The following is a 21,031-nucleotide window of genomic DNA, read 5'->3' as shown; positions in this document are numbered from 1 at the left end:
AAAATGAAAAACATTTTAAACGTCAAACAATTATAAAATTTTATTATGAAATGTTACGGAAGTGTATCAGAATTTTTTCAGGCTTTTTAGAACTTAAACGTTTTTTTAAAACATCGGCATCGGTAATCCGGTTGGATGGAAAAGCATCTAAAGAAAAAACGTTGGACCACGAAGGGTTAATATAACCAAATATTTAATAATTACGTTAATAGTAAATATAGTAATAGAGGAAAGAATGATTGTGGAATATCATTTTATTTTTTTACAATAACTCAGTAAATATTAACGCGATGCAATTCTAATCAACGCCACTTTATTAGCCAGAGTTCTACCAATATTTTTATAGTTGGAAGTTCATCAAATATATGTATAGAATGAACGCAATTTGCAAATTACTGAAGAGGGAAAAGAGGATATGTTTATGAAATAGTAGGGGGGGACGGGTTATGAAATAATAATAACTAATATGTTATAAAAACAAGATTTTATGAACATTTCATAAAATATGTTTAATTTAAAAAGAATCTTTTTTAATAACTTTTGTGGCTTAAACAATTTTTTTAATATAACTTGAAACTTTTTAAAATAATTTCCTAGCTTCCAACATGCTGAATATTGTAGACGTCTACAATGAGGTTGTAAAGTCGAGAGAGATGCACATGACGAGCGACCATATTCCACAACCACAGCCCACGTATAACGTGACTTTAGTTGCCGAATTCATACACACGTTAAATTTAACAATATTATTTGAAATTCACATTCAAGACCTCCAAGTCAAACTAAAAGTCAAACAATTAATATGTAACGTCTCAAAATTACGTAGAGAATGTGCACTTGTAAAAATTTCCGCTACCTGCGAAACTAAAGCCTGATCTACAATATGCTTTTTGCTTCCTATTTCTTGCTTTTTGCCTCTTGCTTTCTTGTCTCTTCGCACACTGTTTTACCGACAATCGTGTTTTTTGTCACGTGTTTCTTGTCTTTTCTGAAGTTCGTCAAATTTTATCTCGGACAACAAAGACAAAGAAACATGTTGGTTAGGTTAAATACGACCACGGTATCGTGGTGAATCGAACATAGTCTGATAAAAAATATGTCTGATAAAGAAAATAAAGCTGAGATACAAGTAAACGAAGCTTTTAGCGAATTGTTTGCAAACTTTGTGCAGAAAAATCCTTGCCTTTTGTGCATGACGATGTCTCTTGGCTTCGTGTGACAAAAATACACAAAGCAAAGAAACAACAAGCAGAAAGCACAAAACAAAAAGCAAAAAGGACAAGACAAAACGCAAAGAGCACATTGTAGATCATTGTAGGCTTAAAATTCAGCTTTTGTAAAAACGTATCGAACACTAATGACCAGCAGTCATCCTACAATGTCTAAATAGAGGGAACGAAGTAATTTTAACGGTTACTCTTAGAATTTAATGTAAATTATACAAGATATCACGATATTTCACTACTCCGAATATGTTCCACGACCTCTAGTAACCAAATTAAACGGTTATTAAACGATTACCAATTGATTACTACACATTACTAAATACTTGGTACACTAATTGAATATTTGATTGGAACTGAATTTCACCAAAGCCCAGTAATCATCATCTAGGCTATATTATTGTTATTACCAAACTCTTTTTTTCAATGTAAAGAAGAAAAAAATCAAGTCTTGGAGGAAGCCAGTAATACAAGTCCCATCGATAAAAAGTCTTACCAGAACTTATTAGCGATAAGAGATGAAGCTATCTAGGATAAGCCTTCAAACTCGATAACTGCGCGGTAACAAGAATACATCTCTGAAAGATCATCGGAATGAGAGGAGTAGGAGCACAGAGTCTTCCTAAAAGGGAATTCGAGCGAACCCATCGTACCTGAAGGAACCTTGTGCACATCTTCCATCTCTCTTTTTTTCTCTCTCTCTCTCTCTCTCTCTCTCCCTTTCTTTTCTCTGCCTCTTAATCTCCTCCCTTCCTTTCCTCCACTTCTCTCTCCTTCTCTTTTCTCTTTTCTTTCCTCTTCCGAGCACGTCCCTTCCGTGCGTTTCTTCGCTCGCTCGTTGCGTTCGCCCCTCTTCCTCTTTCGATCCGCCGTTCTCTCTTCCTCTTCGGCGTGCTGAATCTCGCCGGCTCGGATGAATCGGGGTGGGAGCGAGACGGAATATGGAATAGTCGAAGGAGGAAGACCACCGATCGCGAGAGGGCGAGAGGAATGCAGAGCGAGAGATCTCGCTGTTGCCATGTGACCGCCGCCGCGTCGCCGCGTCGCCGCGTCGGCCGAGCTGGCGAGCGAGCGGGCGAGCGAGCGAGCGCCAACGCATCGACGACAATTTTTCCGCGGACCAATGTCCCAGGCTGACAACTACCACCTCTCTCCTTCCGCTGCTTCTCTTTTTCTTACCGTCCGCTTATCCCCGGCGTTACGCCGCCTCCTAGAGAAAGAGAGATACGCGTGGCAAACTTAATATCGCGATTTATTGACATCGAAGTCTTTGGCATGGAGGAACATGGAGAGTAGGCGCTTTAAAAGCCGAGCTTTCAGAAGCGAAAAGAAAGACGAAGAGAAAAAAAGAACGAAAGGGGGGGGAGGGAGGAGAGAGAGAGAGAGAAAGAAGGAGAGACGAAAGGCGGCGAGACGAAATCCGCTAGAAGGAAACGGAAGAGGGTACCTCTCGAGCGAAAGAGATGGACGAGGAGGTGGCGAGGGGACGCGTGCAGGGGCGCTCACCACCTCACGGCGCGCCCATTGCATTCCACGCATCCCTCGCCGTTTGCGGGCCGCTTTGAGTTGGGCCGACCGACCGAGTGCCCGAGGATCGAATACTATCGATCGTAGTCATTTTGCGGGAGACCTGGCACGATTCCGTTCCGTTCCGTTTCGCTCCGCTCCACTCCACTCCACTCCGCTCCGCTCGGACTCGCTTAGCTCGCGAGCTTTGTCCTTCCCGCGCGGGAGTCGGGGATTATGGATTCGCTCGATCGCGCCTAGAAAACGTACCTCTCTTAAATTACGGTCGCATAATTAGGCTGGTGAATACAATTGGGCAAAAGTTACTATTCTTGTGGTCTCTTTCGCTTCGTTACTATCTTATCGTCGGACAGAGATTAAGTGCGCCGCAAGGTGTTGCATATTTAAATATGTCTCCGTTGCGAAACTCGATTCTCGTCGAGGTAGAAAAATAAATGGCTGGGAGAAGAAAAACCCGACAATGTATATAACTTTTGTGTTTGCGTTAACTGCAGGTGATAGATATTAATTAGTCATTACGTTTAAGTTATGAATGGATGTGTGTGGTTAACCCGAGAATAGTTGGAGACCAAGAAAAACACCTCGGGTAACTGATTGTTTACGTTGTAATACCTAGTCAAGAGTATGGCAAGAGTTTATATTATAAACTCGAAATAATAATTTAAAGAGTGACATTTGAGTTGAAAAATACAAGCTATTATTTTATGCAGTACACAACGTTTATATTGTGTTTCTGTAAATGTTTACTTTTATTGAAAATATTCCATATATATTTTTTATATTTATATAATATAAAATCAGCCATTTTTAATAATTCTGCAAAAGCAAATATAATATAAATACAACCTAAATAACTTTTAAATAACGAGAAGGCTATACTGGCCGAAAAAGCAAACTTTTGCGCTCAGTAATTTTTTAGGTGAATTTACAAACATTTATAAGATTCTCCAAACTGCGCGTCGCATACTTGCCGGACTTAAAACACGGCTTTTAAACAAATTATATTTGACAGTTTTGACCGTGCATTTATAATCCACGATTTCAGAAATTGTTATGTGCAGGTGAATATTTAAATTGCGTAAGCAGATGACTTTTTTCTTTCTTTTATTTATAATTATAAATTTTAATTTTAAATAAATAACTTTACATGATATGAACTTATTTTAAATTATTATTAAGTAGATATTTTTTTCTCTAATAACTATTCTTTATGAATCTTTAAATGTACAATGAAAGCCCGCAATATAAAAATTCGATTTGCTGATTTTATTTTTTTAGAAATACTATCATGATGGGCTGCTTAATGTGCTTTCATTTATTTAAATTTAATATTTTTTTGATTTCTCATTGCTTTTTTAAGCAAATATTGATTAAATGTCGTATATGATGTCCTTAGATATTATGAAATTATACAATAATCAACAATATACACTGTGATAAATTAAATTTTTTTTAGACCGCTAACTAGATCAATAATTCTTATAGATTTTTTATTAGTGAAAACGAATCCGCAAATTGCATCACGTCACATATTTGAGAAAATTGGATATAAAATTGCAAAAAATGGCACTTATGGATATCTTTAAGCTAAAATATAATAACTAAAAAAAAATGTAACAAGATAGAAAGCAATTTCATTTACGGCAATTTTATTATTTTATTTTGTTTCCTGTAATCTATTATATAAGCTATAACGTTCATGTATTAATTGCAAATTAAAATTTATAATTATAATTAAAAGAAAAAAATGGTTTGCTTACGTACTTTAAATACTTATCTGCACATAACAATTTCTGCCGATGACGAACGTATGGTCAAAATTGTCAAATATAATTTGTTTAAACAAAGACTGTTTAAACAATATATGAAAAATTTGATTTTAGTAAAATTTAATGCGTCATTGAATTCGACGAGAAAAATACATATAAATACTGCATTATTTTTTAGCCATTCTATTTGTGAAACAATTGATTGTTTATATTTGACATATTTACGTATTATACTCGTATTTAATAATTTTGATCATAGATTGATAATCGACGAATTGTGCATATAATTACAAGCATAAGCGGATCGTTATCATCGTTTTTTCTTTCAATCCATGACTGTTAATTTTGCATAAAGGAGTTAATACAATACGTGAATTTTGTAGATTTTAAATTGCTGAAGACGAATCCGCAAATGAAATTGTTCTATCACCATTACACAAATACCATTTTTTGCAGCTTTAAGTTCAATTTTCTTCGAAACGTGACGCGATTGAGCAATTAGCGGACTCGTCTTCCGCGACAAAAAAAAATCTATAAGAATCATTTCGTCTGGATTATGGTCTAAAGCGCGTGTGCACATAGTGCACACACTATAATTAATAACAATGACTTTCAATTGAAATGTAAAAATCACTTTAGGCGATTCAGGTTTACGCAAAGAAGAAAAAGAAATGGGGGCGATTGTATCCGTGTTAAGAAATATTGTAAACCAAGTCTCTTAGCAGAAATGCTCAAGTAAATAAATTCTATTCTATATTTAAGTATCGCTCTCTGATCGTAGGCTCTGTTTAGAGTCTAATCGCTTCCCTGGAAACGCGCTGGAGTCTTCCGATCGAGGCTCTTCGGTTACCATTCGATTCCCTCGCTCGGCCACCACCCACCCCCTCGTTCGCCCCAGGTTCGTGGGGTCCGAATAACCCGGCGTTATCTGCAATCTGCGCCGCAGACGACGGCGCGGTTACGACTCTTCTCTTTCTTTAATCGCGAGAGCGAGAGCCGAACGGTGAACGCGGCGCGCGTTTCTGACGTCACCGGCTGCGGCTAAATTGGTTGAACTTTGAGCCGCTGAACGATCACCCGATCGTCGCCGTCGCCGTCTTTGTCGTCGTCGTCGTCGTCGTCGTCCAACCGCTCGTGGAATCCGTCGCGTGTCCGCGTGTCCGCGTGTCTCGAAGAACTCCTTCCGAACGTCGTCGGATAATTATATCGACGGACTCGACAAGTTACGTCGCGGAATAAAATTATCTCGATCCTCCGTCGCGCTTTTTGCTTTCGCCTTTCTTCTCGTCCGTTCTATTATTTATTATCGCGCCGACAGCGATGCGAGGGAGCAAATAAGGAGATCTCGCGCGCTGCATCCGCGTGTGCACCGGCGCGGCGCGGCGCGGCGCGGCGCGGCACTGAGCGCGTGATCCCATAGATGTGTCTGATATGCGTCACTCGATGGACGCGTATCGTCGCCGCGGAATGAAATAGGTATATGGCACTTTATATTCTTTGCACACGCTCGCCCGTCGTTCCGCCGGGACGATGACGACGACGACGACAACGTATATACACGCGCCGCGGTCGAGGATCCTTGGAATCGGTATTGTCTCCCGTAGTAGGTGGAGCAGGATATATGCGTTATTATTCAGCGGCGGTCGAACGCGATCCCCGCGTTCTCTCCTAACCGACGAGTATTATTATCATCCACATCGTTGTCAAGCGCGCGCGCGCCCTCGTCGATCTCGGAAATCTCAATTTCGACCTACGGTTATTAAGCGTCGCAACGTCGAGGATTCGCGAGATCATCTCGAGGTTTCTTCGCGAAGAAAATCGAGTGTATATTCGCGAGACGAGCGACTTGCAACGTCGAATGTTGTGCTAAATAAACGCAATCGTTCAGACGCGACACCGGAATGGGCACGTCGAGATTCTTGCGTGATATAATTAATTCTGATGCAATGATTAATTAAGGATGTGTGTATCACGTTTTAAAGCATTACCGAAAATTATGAAGATTTGGCAGAGACGAATTATATCAAATTTCTTTTTTTTTTTGGTTAGGTAAAAAAATAATTAACTAATTTTGTTATTAGATTTACTCTAAGTTCTTACTCTTTACACCTTTGGCTCGATATTTTAATAAAATAATACATAAACATGGTATTTCTTATTGCACAACGAGAAAATCAAGAAAGAGAAATTGTTCCATTCGCCTCAACATTGAGGGCGAAGTAGATGGATGACTAGTTTAAAATAAAATTTAAAAGAGATAAAAAATAAATGAATAAATTCCTTAAAAGTGTCTATTAAGTCTTTTCATTACAAACTCACAAAATTAGGATCGTGATTTTATACGAGAGTATACAAAATTTCTTCGCGCACTCACGATCTCTGTACTTGTATCATCGACTGGCACTGAATCACGCGCAATACAGAATTGTTTCCATTGCAGATGAAGTAACTAGCGTGATGAAACAGATCGTATAAAATAAAAAAAAACTAATGACAACTGTCTCTAAACTTATAACGATCCGATTCGTCTATTCTACGTTGGTGCATCTGTGTAAAATTTGAGCATAATTCTCTTGTGTAAAAATTATTAAACAAATAAATTATCAAATAACAAATTACACTAGAAAAAACGAATTATTTATTATTACTTGAAGAACAAATTATTTGGTAATAATAATTTGAATAATTATTTGATTTTTCGTGTTTTGCAACATATTTTATAAATTTGATGATGGAGTAGCGAATTAAATTTTTTACATATGTTAATAAAACTCACACAAATAAATATAGCCGCGCAGGAGTTCATTTGGATCTCGTACTCGTTTAAAAGTTATTTATCTAAAACTGCAGTACAAAATGGTTATTTACGCTGCACAAGCCACTGGCTGCGTACAGTGGAAAAAGCAGCTTTGCTACGGTTGTAAAATTCTTTAATATGATTAATTTTTGCATTTTAGTTCCTACAGATTTAAATGGGTAAACCAATCGTATTAAAGAGCCTTACAAAGTTGTAAAGCTGCTTTTTCCGCTGAACGCAGCCGTTATAAGTCAAATTACTCGACATTTTGTTCTTTGCAGCTGGTATCAGATCTGGTATCAGAATTCACGAACAAAATTTTTTATTAAGGGGAAAAAAGAGAATAAACCTAAGAACCTTGCAGTTTTTAATTTCGATAAATTTTAGCTGGTATTACATAGCTAAAACATCTTTAAAATGGGTCTCGCGCTACTCGAGTTTTTTTTTTCCAGAGGCTTGACTGGAATAATATTCAATATTTTTGAACGGCAACACGTTGACTGCAAAATACGAGTTAACGCGCTTCGATTTTTCGGAAGGAGAAATAAAATGTTGCTCGTAAGAGAGTTTCGATGAGAGATAAATAAAATGTTACGTAACGTGTCAAAGCGTGCTGAGGTAATTGACAGCGGGGACAGAGCTGTCTAATTTGCACAATGGCAGTCGACGCGTTAAGAAGCAGTACACGCTCGCTTTGTTAACACCCACCACGAGCATCACCTCGAACGCTTCGCTTTCGTGCGGTAATCTGTTTCCCAAGCTGAATGGTTCTTGCATTCCATTTGAATCGCACACACGCTGTATATCAATTACCCGGCGGTTGCTATCTTTGCGAAAGGAGGCCTGTTCTCTTATCCGATGAACGAGATCTCCGCCTCATCGTGCTCGGTTTCACGGGCATGTTTGAGCGTCCGTGCTCGCCTCATCTCCGCTCGTCCTCGGGTGGCCCCGTTATCGATACAGTTTATCATTGACATGAATATCGACGATATCGATACCGCGCGCAATTACCACCCTCGTTGCCGAATACGCGGTAAAGATCGATGGCCTCCCTTGATACGAGATATTTCCTTTCGGCCTAAAACACACTCCCTTTTGTATTTTATCACATCGCCACGTATTAAATTGGTGTCTCTCTTGTAATTAAATTAAAATTCAATTTTACATGATGATTTAAAGCTACCAAGAAGATGTAACTTATTCTGAGATGCGAGATATTCCGTATCTACCGACTTCTTATTGTTTTCGTCTATATTAATATAAGATGTGTTTACTACTGGGAAAAACTGGAAAAATCTGGAATTATCTTTCTATCCTCGAAAATTATGAATTTTTATGAGATTTTGTTGATACTCAGGGAAGTTTTTAAAATTTTTCTCTTAAATTTAACTTGCAAGTTTTTATAAAAATATCAGTGATAATAGAGGAAAATATATCGTTCCAAATTGCTAGATTCACGCATTATGGATATTGTTATTTGCATTTGGTTTATGTTATTTATTTTTAGTACTTTCTTTTTAACATTTAGAACTTGAATGGCTTTCTTTTGTGATTGACATTAAAAGATATAATAAAATAATTCAAAGTTGCTTTAAAAAAATTTCTTTAATTTTGGAATTTTAAACAAGGTTCCTGGAAAATTCGGGAATTCTCGGAGAATTCTTTTACAAATTTTGAGTAAACGTTTTGTAACATACAGGAGTCTTTCTATTTTTATCTTTATGGAAAGAACGTTGTTGCTAACTACCTAAAAATTTAGCTAGATACAAATAAAACGGGAGTCTGAAAATAATTTTGTTAGACCTTCAAAATAATTCTGTAGAACGTTCAAGCAAGTTGCTAAAATGCCAAAACTTTTTGCAGCATTGCTCATCATGCATGGTTAAGTGTCGTAAATAATTATTTTCACGATCAACAAAATTATTTCAGATCTGTGTTTAGCTAAATTGTTAGTTGCTTCAACAAAATCGTTCTTCTCATATAAATATGAAATATTTTATCATAAGATACATTTGGAAAATTTGTGTTAAATTTAACATATATCGCATGTGCCAAGCAGTTCTTTCTTCTTTACGTTAATTTAACGCAAGATGAATATGTTAGAACGTAACATAAATATTGTGCGAAAAATTAACATAAAAATGTAACACTTCGGCAGCAATTCGGAAACGAAATATGAAAATATATTTCTTCAGTAAAATTAACATTTATAATATGTTGACACGTACATTTTATTCATTTATTACCTTAGGCTTTTAAATGTCTTAAAACTACTTATTTTTATGTTATTTATTTATTTATTTGCTCGTAAATCGTGTTACGCAACGTACGCTAAAAAATGTTAAGTATCAATTAAATATTTGATAAGAAATATTCAAATAATCACGTCGTGTTAAATTGATACTTGGATATGTTAAAAATTGAATAAAAAGATTTTAAGGACCGGTTTTAACATAAACACAAAATGTTTTCTTCTTTCACGATATGAATGAGAATATTTTGCTATGAGTATTCTCGCGTCCGACTATTTTTTTTTCTATTTAAAGTGATTAAAAAAGTCTCTATAAACATGTAAACATACCTTTTTCAAGTTTCTAGAATTTTCCAACTGCATATTATGATAAAATATTTCATATTTATATGGAAAGAATAATTTTGTATCTTTTTCGGAAAAAAATAAATTGTAATATAATGTAATGATCTCGAAAACTTTCATGAATCGAAATCGGATGTGAAACACTCATTGACGTTAAAAGGATCTTAAACGTTAAAAATAAAATAAAAATAGGACAGCAATATTACTTTACAGATACAATAAAATAAAATACGAATAAGAAATTAATCGTTTCTTCTCGTATATATAATTCGCGATAAATGAATAGCACTGATATCGTCATCTTACAGGGTGCTAGATTTAGAAATCTAAATTCCTCGCTTCCGGCATCGGGGAGGAAGCTCGGGGCAGCGATTAATGATCGTTTTTCACGCGGCTCTCTTTCTGAGATCGGAGCGATATTACGCGGTGCGTGCGAGCGGCCGAGCAAGCGCGGCGCGCGTTAAGCGATAACATCCTAATCTTCTAATCCGCCTCGTTTGTCCCACGAGTGAGAAGCGGAACTCATTGTCGCCACTTGCTAGAACGGGTCAAGGGTAGCGACGACCCCTGTTGCCGGTCGGGGAACGCGTAAAACTCGCGTGTTGCACGGCGAATGGGGGACGCGCGCGAAATTTCCCTCGATAAGATTCCGCCCGCGTTTCGCAGCGGAGATTTATTCGCGCTGATAGTGTCATCTCATTTGTCCGGTTACAATTTTGCTCTTTTCTTTCCCTTCTTTTCGCTTCTTTTCTCTTAATTTGCTCGCAATGCGCGCCTATCGAACCATTTGTATCTGTTTCTTTTGGACAAATGTAATCCTTGTTTCTCGTGATTACGTCATATCTCGGGCAACGGAATTACGGCGGCAGAGATTACATCACGCGTTTACAGCAGGTCTCTTTTGAAATCAGATTTTCAGAGACTTTTTACGCAAATCTGAAGACTACTTTCGTGAAATCGTCGCATTATTTTTTAACGCGTGAGGCAACGGACTCGATTATGGAACACTAAAGTAAAAATTATTTTCATTAATTGAAATAAATTTAACGATAACGTTTTAAAAAGTTGTTATTGTCAATGTAAGCAGTAAACATTGTAATTTCAAAGAAAAATGATCATACATATATATGTTGAATAAAACTGATTGTAAACTCTCTCTCTCTCTCTCTCTCTCAAAATATTTAAAAATTTGTACGCGCGCATACGAGTTCCATTTTTTTTTTTTTTTTAGATTTGCATAATTAAATGCATGTTGGTGGACGTTATTGTATATTAGTGTACTAAATGCAATCTACTAAAAGCATCATGGCTTTAAGGAATTATTATTATTATATAGCTTATTAGACAGGTTAGCAGAGGTAACTTTACATTTTCTTTTTAATAGCAATAACTGAGAAAGTGTGGTTTCATATTATTATAATTAAAAAGAGTATTAAAGAATTTGTAAAAAAATTTTCTAAATTTATTAATATATGTATGTTTGTAAAACATTTAATTTTATAAGTTTGACCCATAGGACGGTCGTTTTTTTTTTTTTAATAGTAAAATGATATAAAGTAAAATATAAAATGTTTTGCGGCTATTTATTCGATCTTCTTAATATATTTTTTTACATGAATTAGTTAATATAATTGGCCATTTATAGATCATTTTACTACTTTACTAGGAAAAGTGTATCATCCGTATCTGTTCCTTCCTCTGTCAAGAAGCGATGAAAGAGAAGTCATTAAATCATCAAGTTAAACGGTTTAAATCAGTTATAAACAGTGGACACTCTTAAATGCCAGTCTTATCTACATAACTGCAGTTTAGAATTGCTAATTAAGATCTTTTTTTTACACATATATAATAAGAAATCACTGAGAAATCTTTATTTCTTACAAAAGGTCACTGCGTGGATTCAGCATCGATCAATATAATCAACATAATTTGCTCTCAGTTATTATTGCTTTTGGCAGTTTCCAATTCTCTTACGAAACATAATATACATGATTGCAAATTTGCGAAATCACAGTGAGACGATATTATATTTGATTGGAATCCTCTCACGATAGTTGCGCCGCGTTCCAAACTCGCTTCGCGTTTCGTCCACTGCGAGGCGGAGAACGAAGACGGGATCGAGAGAAGAGAGGAGTCGCATCTCTCGGAGAGAGGGAACGGAAGACAGAGCGAGATGGAGGGAGAGAAAAAAAAATAAGAAATCGAGAAGACGAGAGACGAGTGAGCGAGCGACGTTTGAACGCCCACGCGTGCCGTCTTAATTACGCTCGGCTGGCCGGTTTTACGATTATGCCGCCTCGAAGAGCCTCGGAAAGCAACCACCGTCGGACCGTACCCCGGCTCCTTTTATGGGCCGCGTTAAAAAGTAATTAGGACAGAAAGGCGGCGCGGGAACTGTTGCGGGAGAGATGTCAACGATAATCTTAATGACTATTGTATAAACGCGCTCGCGGCGCGCGGCTGATAAGCTGATAAACGCGCTCTTGACTCGTGTGTCGGGATCTCAGTTAGGATAAGAGGGTTCATTGCTTATCGTGCGACCTAGTAAAAATCATGAAAGCGATCCTCTTGGGTAACTATTGCCGCGATGAGAATGTAAAATCTCTCGCGTGGAGTACTTAGCGAAGTTCTTATTTAAAGTAATCACGCACACGCCCGCGCGGAAAAAAGAGTGGTAATAGCAAATCTCGAGCAAAATAGTGCCAAGTAAATATTTCATTAATATAACCACAGATAGATGATTTTATAAAATTTGACAACGCTTCCTAATTATTTGGAAGAGCAAAATTATTTTCGATTATATTAACCAAGTATTTAATTGGTATTATTTTACTCAACCTTTTGGTAACTTTTATTTATATCAAACTTTTTTCAATACTTTTTTTAATACATTGTTTTCATGAGAATTTAAAAATCTTCAGTCTGATACTAATACCCATTTCTATATCAAAAAGGTTTTGCTAAAGTATCTAAAATTTTAACTGGCTACAGATCTGAAAATAATTTTTTGTTAGATCATTGAAATAAATATCTAGGACACTCAAGTTGGTTGCCAATAAAGCTTTTTGTTAAAACTTTTTGCAACATTGTCCAATCATGCTTGAACGTCCTACATAATTATTTTGATGATCTAACAAAACATTTTCAAATTTTTAACTAACTAAATTTAAAGATACACAGAAAAGATTTAGGATTAAATAAAAACTAATATATTTTATTTAAAAATGTACTACAATCACAGATCATATGTGCTTTGCAAAGAAACTTGCATAAATCATCTTAAATATTTAAAACGCTTGTATCAGACTTTTATCAATATTTCTTAATAACATTTTTATTATATTTCTATTTATTAAAATAATTTTTGATCCAAGTGGAAAATTGCTGTCATATTTTTTTACATTATTTTTAATGCAAATAGAACGATCTGAGTTTTTTTTATTTTTTCATTATTTTGAAAATGGGTGTAATACATCTTTAACACAATCATTGTCTTATATAAAAACAAGAACATAAAATTTTCTTTAAAAAATTTGGTAATCTTAAACAGATGTAACAAAATTTATATAGAAGAAATTGTGTATGTTTTATAAAAAAATGTATCTATTCAATTATTATTTCCATGAATTGAGATGAAAAAATATCGGATAGAATATGATAGTATCTTTCAATCAAGAATTAAAATTTTTTACTGCTATTATTGTTAAAATAATCGTGTTATGATCGTGTTATGATGAACTATTATATAATAATATTGAAATAAAAATATATTTTTTGCTGAAATTTAAGATTATCGAACTTTTTAAAAATTTTATATTTTTGCTTATACATGAGATAATAATTATTGATTTGGTACTAATTTTTTTCTGTGTACTTTATCAAAATCGTTCTTTCCGTGTACCAATGTAGAATAACTATAGTCTAATTTAACTTTTATTTCTTCCTAATTTTGAAAATTAAAAAACGATCAAAAGCAAATTGAATTGAGACTAAAGTTAATCTACATTGGTAAAAACGAACGTAAAACGAGCAGTGGATAAATGTTTTATCAATTGATAAGATTAATAATAATGATAACGAAACACCTTGAAAAGGCGTGAATCTATTAAAAAAAAGATTACACATTCATTATGTTAATCGACGAAATTGATGATGAATAAGGAGGATAAAATTAAAACAGAATATATAATGTTTGATAAGATTGATGATATAACTGGAAGGTGATAAAAGGTATTTTACGTCAGATATAAGAGATTCTCGAAATCCATTTGCTGTCCCGCATATAAAACACATTTTCATAAAGATAAAATTATGAATGGCCAAGGAAGGTATCCCTTATCGCAAGTCCGGCTTTCCGACATTTTTATCTTTGAAAGATCATCAGGTAGCACAAAATTCCGAAAGATAAAAGGTCTTATTTCAAACAATTCGACAAAAGGAAAACGTAATAATGGAAAATGGAGCGGAGCGGTGGGGGGAGGGGAGGGAGGCGGAGACGTTTTTACAAAATCATTTCGACGAGTGGACATTTGAAACAAAGGCGGAACCTATTTCTTATTTGAGCATATATGTTCCTTTTTCCTTTTTGAAGATAGCGGCACGGAATACTTTCGCTTTGAGTGCGAAACGCTTTTATCTTTGTGATTGAGCTGTACGGTGACGCGTTGAAATGTTTTCGAACTCTCAGGTACTCGACGTGGGAAGAACAGCTCGCTGTAAATTTTTCTTTCCCGGCGCAATCACGTTAGTGCTATTCCTCGACTGCTAGCCTCGTACGGAGTACGATTTGATAATTTTGCGATTGCGTGATTGCGTTTGTAGACCTCTACGTGATCCATAAATAGCAATTTACAACTTAAGCCGGCTGAAATATCGCGAGTTCCTGTACGTGATCGTTGTGAATGCACCTTAGATTACCCCGGCTCTCTCTCTCTCTCTCTCTCTCTCTCTCTCTCTCTTTCTCTCGCGCGCGCACGTACACGTGGCTGGCGTGCGGAAGAAGAAGCATCACGAGAAAAGTTGCGCTTTTGGCAACGCCGGCAGCGTTTCGGGGCTCTGGACATTTCAGACAGACGACATTACGCTATAAAAAGACCCGCGTTATACTATTTCTTGCGGCGAAGCCTTGCAAAATCCCGTAAAAGTATCGTCATCAGTTGTCATGATGTTCCGTGTCTCGCTGCGCTCACGAGAAAATGTGGACCGGGGGAAAAAAAAATCGCGCTTTTTGGGACGGAAGGGGCGAGGGGGAAGAAGAGAGGAGAATACGTCTTTGGCGACACGATGGGATGCTGCTACGCGCGCGTGTATGTATGTACGCTCTGATTAACGCGTGAACGCGCCGAAACGTGGCGTGACGCGGCCGAGTGTAAAAACTGTCAGGGCGCGTCGCCTATTAAATCGTCAAGAAATTGACGTCGTTCGGAGCGGGAACAAGTCGTTTCGAACAGGCGACACTTTCCAGCGACCGCGCGCGCGCCTTCGTGGAAGCTCCTTGGCGGGCCGATCTTTACGCGTGCCTTGCGTTTACCGTACACTTGCAGCCAGGTGCATTGATATACGGGGTGTCCCGATCACGTTAGGTCCGTATCGAACTACGTATCGAAGACTGAGAATTGCGAATTGAAGTTTCAGAATTTGACCAATTGGATCATTTTGATTTTATAATTCGTTTCGTTTCGTTTCGATTGAATCCTAAATCTTCAACCCCCGATTCGCAATTTCCGTCACGTACATACGCGTGGCTGGCAGTGCAGTATTAAGAATTAATTGATTAATTTACTTGTTGATTAAAGTAATCAACTAAAAATTTGAAATATATATAATTATGACTGCTGTAATAAATTAATGAAATTAATTGCCAAACGATTCTGAATAATTAATCAAGTTTTCACTTAATTAAAATAATCAACTAAAAATTAATGATAAGTAATTACGATTGGTTTAATTGATTTTATTGAAATATTAAATCAAATGCCGTTAAGAGAAATAGAAATAATTGTTATAAACGTTAATCGCCATTTCAAAAATGACATTTATTTTTATAAATTATTACATGCGTAAAGAATGTCACGTTGAAAAGATGTTTAAATTGATGTTAGTCGATAAATTTATTTTATACATTGTATTAATCAATGCTATAAATCAGTGATTAAAACTAACGATTAATTTTTCAGCAGTAATTAATTATTTTTAATCGATTGAATTAATCATAATTACATACATTTTAATTGATTCATTTTATTGACTAAAGATATAATTGATTAATGCCCAAAATTTATTTTAAGATGAGTAAAACAAATTATTTATGATCAAGTACGAAATTTCTAAGTCGTAATTATTAACCAATAAATTGATTCAACGGTAATAAGTTAAACATTCGCACCACTATGATCTCTCTATAATTATATTATGGTCCTTTCTCGAGTTAAATCGTATAAATCGCGATGTTACATTCATTATTATAACAGTTTTAAATTGTGAAATTTTACTAAAATTACACAGTAAAATGTGTAGTCCGATAGCGAGCGCCGTCTCTCTCATTCACATTTCCCGAGTTCCCCCATTCGATTTCTCCCTCGGTATAAGAAAAAAAAACCACCGCCATCTGTCATGCCATTAACGTTGTACTCGTTCCTTTTTCGTACAAATCGCATTTTCAATAATTCCGACATCCCTCTCGGCGTTCACGTAAATCAGAGACGTTACCCCCGACGTCTGATCTATACATAGCTTAGTTTCGTAGAATTTTTATCTCGCGCATACGTAATGGACCGGCGGGATCGATGCCGCCCTGGCTTTTTTCAGGTGAGAAAGGTGTGCGGCCGCTCGGAGCTGCTGCCGCCCGACGAGACGCGCCCAGTGTCCTCGGATGCAGCTGCGAAATCGTCCGCCGCGTCGTCGTCCATCGGCGAGGTGCACACAGCTGCGTCGTCGTTACCGTCTCACGCGCAAGACGACCTGCTGAACCAGTTGCACAAGCAGCTGGTTAACTTCCTGGCGAGCGTCGTCAGGTCCCGCATCTTCTACGGCACGCTGGCGGACGCGATCTGCGAGGATTACCCCGACAAGCATTGCTGGAACGGCGAGCGCATCGGAGAGTGAGTACACACCGGTTCTGACAATTTTTTTCGCATTTTTTTCTTTTTTTTTTTTCTTCTTTTCGCCCCGCATACTTTTTTCCCGACGCGGAAAAGGATCGCGGAAGCGAGAGATTAATCGACACGCGGTCCTGCCAAATCATCGACAGCAATCCATTTCTCTGACGTCACGCGTACATAATGCTTGGGCAAATACGGAGGTTCACTCCGAACGCGCTATCGTACCGGACGGAGCTCTGTTGCTCCGCAACAAAAGTAAAACGGCCCACGACGCTTATTCGGCCGAGGAAGGTGATAGAAAGAAAAAGAGAGAGAGATAGAGAGGAGCGGCCGAATGAATGCGCCGCGCCAGGGCGAATAAATGGGCGCGCGAAGGGCCAACGAGACGCGCACGCGATTCGCTAATCGAAACCTGCCGTCGCTCAAAATCCGTGCCGCGGAATGCGCTCTCGTGGGAACGATTGTGGTGGCGCGAAAGCGGGAGAATGGAGAGAACGCGAAGGTAGCTCTCTGGCACCCTTATTAATCAACGAGTGGCCGGGTGGCCTCGCCTTAGGTTGCCCTCACGTCGGTGAGAGCCCGCCCCCCTTCCTCTCTCTCACTCTTGTAAAATTTGATTGTTTGTAGATGCTTTAATGTGTATTATACACTACCACTGAGAGAAATCGTTTGGTAAGATCAATTAACGTTTGGTTGAATAGTGATCAAACGAATTTTGTAGTTATTGGTACGAGAAACTTGGTTGCATTTAACAAAACTTTTTGTAATTTGTTGTATGAAAATAATTTTATTTCGTTAAGGCTTCGTTAAGGCCTTTGTTTGGTCAAGGCAACTATACATTTCGTAATTGTAACTGTAAAGTTCATTTGATCACTATTTAACTAAAACTTTGGTCGACTTTGCCAAACTCTCAGTGTATACAGCAAGCGTTCGAGCCAAAAAATAAATGATAATCTTAATGAACAGGTGCATTGAAAGAAAAAAAATCACCAAGGTTTAATAAATATTTAGCGCCTAGCTAATAATAAAAATTAATCAATCTTTCTTTCTTTCATTTTTTCTTACTCTCTTCGGTCTATTTATTTATTTATTTTTTCATAAAATTTGTCGTACGTATTTGTACTTTCTTCCATCTTTATTTTGCATTTTATTATTATTATTCTTTCGTATTCGCATTTTCAATCTACGAGTACTATTTTATTTAGTTTTAATTCTATAATTAATTTTTTTTTGTTTGTTAAATTTTGTATGCGTACACTGTTTGTAGCGCTTGAGAGGATGTCCTAGGGCGCTCTACAAATCAAGAAATACCTATCTATTTATCTATCCTTCTCTACCTGCCTCACGTGGACCACGCGGATCTCCCACGCGACACGTATAGCCCCGGTAGCAAAGCGCGGTATACATCCCGCGCTTGGTCCAGGCCAGATCGCTCACGCGCCAAATTACAGCGTCTCGCGATCGATAACGTGTATACCACCCGTCTGATCGTCTAATCGAGGCGCGCTATACTCGAGGCCGGGGCTTAATTAACCATCGGCAACGAAACGGAGAGAAGTCCGTCCGGACGATATCGGCGACTTCTCAAGAGAGCCCGGCGAGCGCCTCCTCTGCGCCTTTATCAGCTATATTGTCCGCAGCCGCCCGAGATGCTGCTACTCGACCGTGAAATGGGACTCTCGTTGAAACGAGAGAGAACGGGTTTCGGACTCGCTTCAGCGATAATATATGTATAACCGATCGCGCGGGAGAGATAATTCGGAGGATCGAAAAACGCGAAGTCGAACGGCGAACGTGTCGGGCGGGCGCAACGCCGTACGCCTAAATGAGATTCCGTGTATCGCGATGGTAGAGAGGAGGATGTATGTACATACGTCTGAAACGCGCCACGCTCGCCCAGAGCGCGACTCGTTAATAACGATGCCCCGAGCTCGCGCGCGGGTCGCGGGGATTACGTACGAGTACGTGGTGGCGCGAGACCGCGGGAATGAAGTTTTCAGCGAAATGTGTTGCGCGACTTCCTTCTCCTCCACCTGCGGACCCTTCACAGTCGTTCCCTTCGCGCGTATCTTACTCTCTTTTGTATTCCACGCGGCCGGGTTTCGGGTAAACGTCACGCGCGCGCATGGCACGAGCGAGCGAGCGGCGGAATCCCGCATGCGGATGCGATTTTACGGCGGCGGCGGTAGCGAAAACATCGCGGGACCGCCGATAACGTATTCCCGGCAGACGCGGCCGTTAAATCTCTCGAAATCCAGGTTTACCCGAGCCGACGCCAAAGTCCTCGGCGCGGTCACCGCTCGTATGCACCGACGCGCGCACGTGTGCATATAAATATACACACACACACACACACACATACACGCCGCGCCGTTCGCGTGCCACGGCTCTCCCACCGGAAGCGCTCTCTCTGTTTCTCTCTCTCTATCTATCTATCTATCTCTATCTCTACCTCTATCTCTATCTCACCCGCGTGCCACTCTCGTGAACACTCGGCGTACACGAGTATATAGTATCTCATCGTGGAAATCTAAATGAGATTCGATCCGTCGAGGAAGCCGTCGTGGATTCCGCACGATTCGATCCGGAGCGGGAAGCGAAACCGCTCCGGCGGCTCCCTCGATTGTGAGCTCGCCTCGCGCGCCCAGGTCGCCAGTTCCGGTAATTCGATTCTCTAACGTTGAGGGGGGATTGATTGAAAAGCCAGGCGTCTCTCACGCAGCATTCACCGGCGACCGGGTTTTCCGAAAATAATTTATGCTGCGTGGTAACGAATTTAATTAATTTTGGATATAGCGTGGGTAAATTAAATTAATTAAACGATCGAGAACCCTCTTCCCGCGGCTCCTCGCGCTCTGACGCGCTCGTCATGTACGCGTCACAAATCTGGACATCCTGCTTAATCCCGTTTAAAAATTGATACGATTCGCAAGTGGCAAGTATAATGAGGGACGTTTGCTTGTTTAATTAATATGACGGCACGATTAAAAATGAACGCTTGCTTATCCATCTGAAATTATAAAAATGAAAAGATATAACCTTGTGATATAGTGGCTCGTAATATCTCCGTTTTTAAGTGACAAATTCCAGTGATTATTAATGAAATCATTTATTTAGTAGCCCACCGCCATGCGCCACTGCACGACGGTGGGCTGCCAAATAAATGATTTCATAAATAATCACTAGAATTTGTCGACATCTGTATAAATAGTAGTCGACATTTATTACGAATGCATTTTTACTTTTGAGTATTTCGATATCTCTTCAAGATACATTTTAACATTTAATTGAACGGAAAGCACGGTTTTACTGAGGTATCGAAAAATTGAGCTAAATAATTTTGTTCGAGTATAAATAATTATAAAGTCCAGCAATGAACTTGAGCATAATTGTCCTGCATAATTATTTTCAAGGTCCAACAAAATTGTTTTCAGATCTGTATTCAGCTAAATTTTTATATATTGTAGCGATTAAAACCGAACTTTCCGTGCACACTTCTTCTTTGAACTTGAGCGATTATCATACGAATAGGGGAGAGTTGCTAAATGCATAATACCCGAGTTATTGTTTAGTGTATTATCCATTTCGTAACAATTTATAAATAAATAAGTGATAAATGTATATAGTTTGATTGTTTCAAGTATCTATTAGAATATTTAACCTTACAATAACAAATTATTTTATTATAAGTCTTTTTGCAAAAGATTTAGAATTTTGACAACCGGTTGCCTAACTCGTGCCTATAAATTCAATCATATCGCCTTTGAAAGTATCGAATTTATGAGTTATAATAATTAAAAATATAGGGAATTGTTAACTAATACTTATTTTATTAATAATTTTTTGAAAAAGGATCAAGTCTTTAATAATGAAAATATAAGGAAATAGACTGGACTTGAATTTATTTTTATAATTGACATTTTTATTTACATCAATTATTATTGTTATCATTTATCGATTTTATATTAATATCATTATTATCATTAATTATAATAAAATTTTTGGTTCTAAATACAATT

General features: G+C 37.8%; 1 protein-coding gene across 1 annotated transcript in view; it reads left to right on the top strand.

The window, feature by feature from the left end:
* Window positions 1-21,031, top strand: part of LOC105194883 (division abnormally delayed protein) — a 65,839-nt gene that overhangs the window by 25,754 nt on the left and 19,054 nt on the right. The window contains exon 5 of the mRNA XM_011160007.3: window positions 16,720-17,012. Within this exon, the coding sequence (XP_011158309.1) occupies window positions 16,720-17,012 (293 nt within the window). The remainder of the gene's footprint in view (window positions 1-16,719; window positions 17,013-21,031) is intronic.

This window comes from Solenopsis invicta, chromosome 4, assembly GCF_016802725.1.
Source record: "Solenopsis invicta isolate M01_SB chromosome 4, UNIL_Sinv_3.0, whole genome shotgun sequence".
Taxonomy (NCBI): Eukaryota; Metazoa; Arthropoda; class Insecta; order Hymenoptera; family Formicidae; genus Solenopsis; species Solenopsis invicta.
This window is presented reverse-complemented; position numbering and strand designations above follow the sequence as displayed.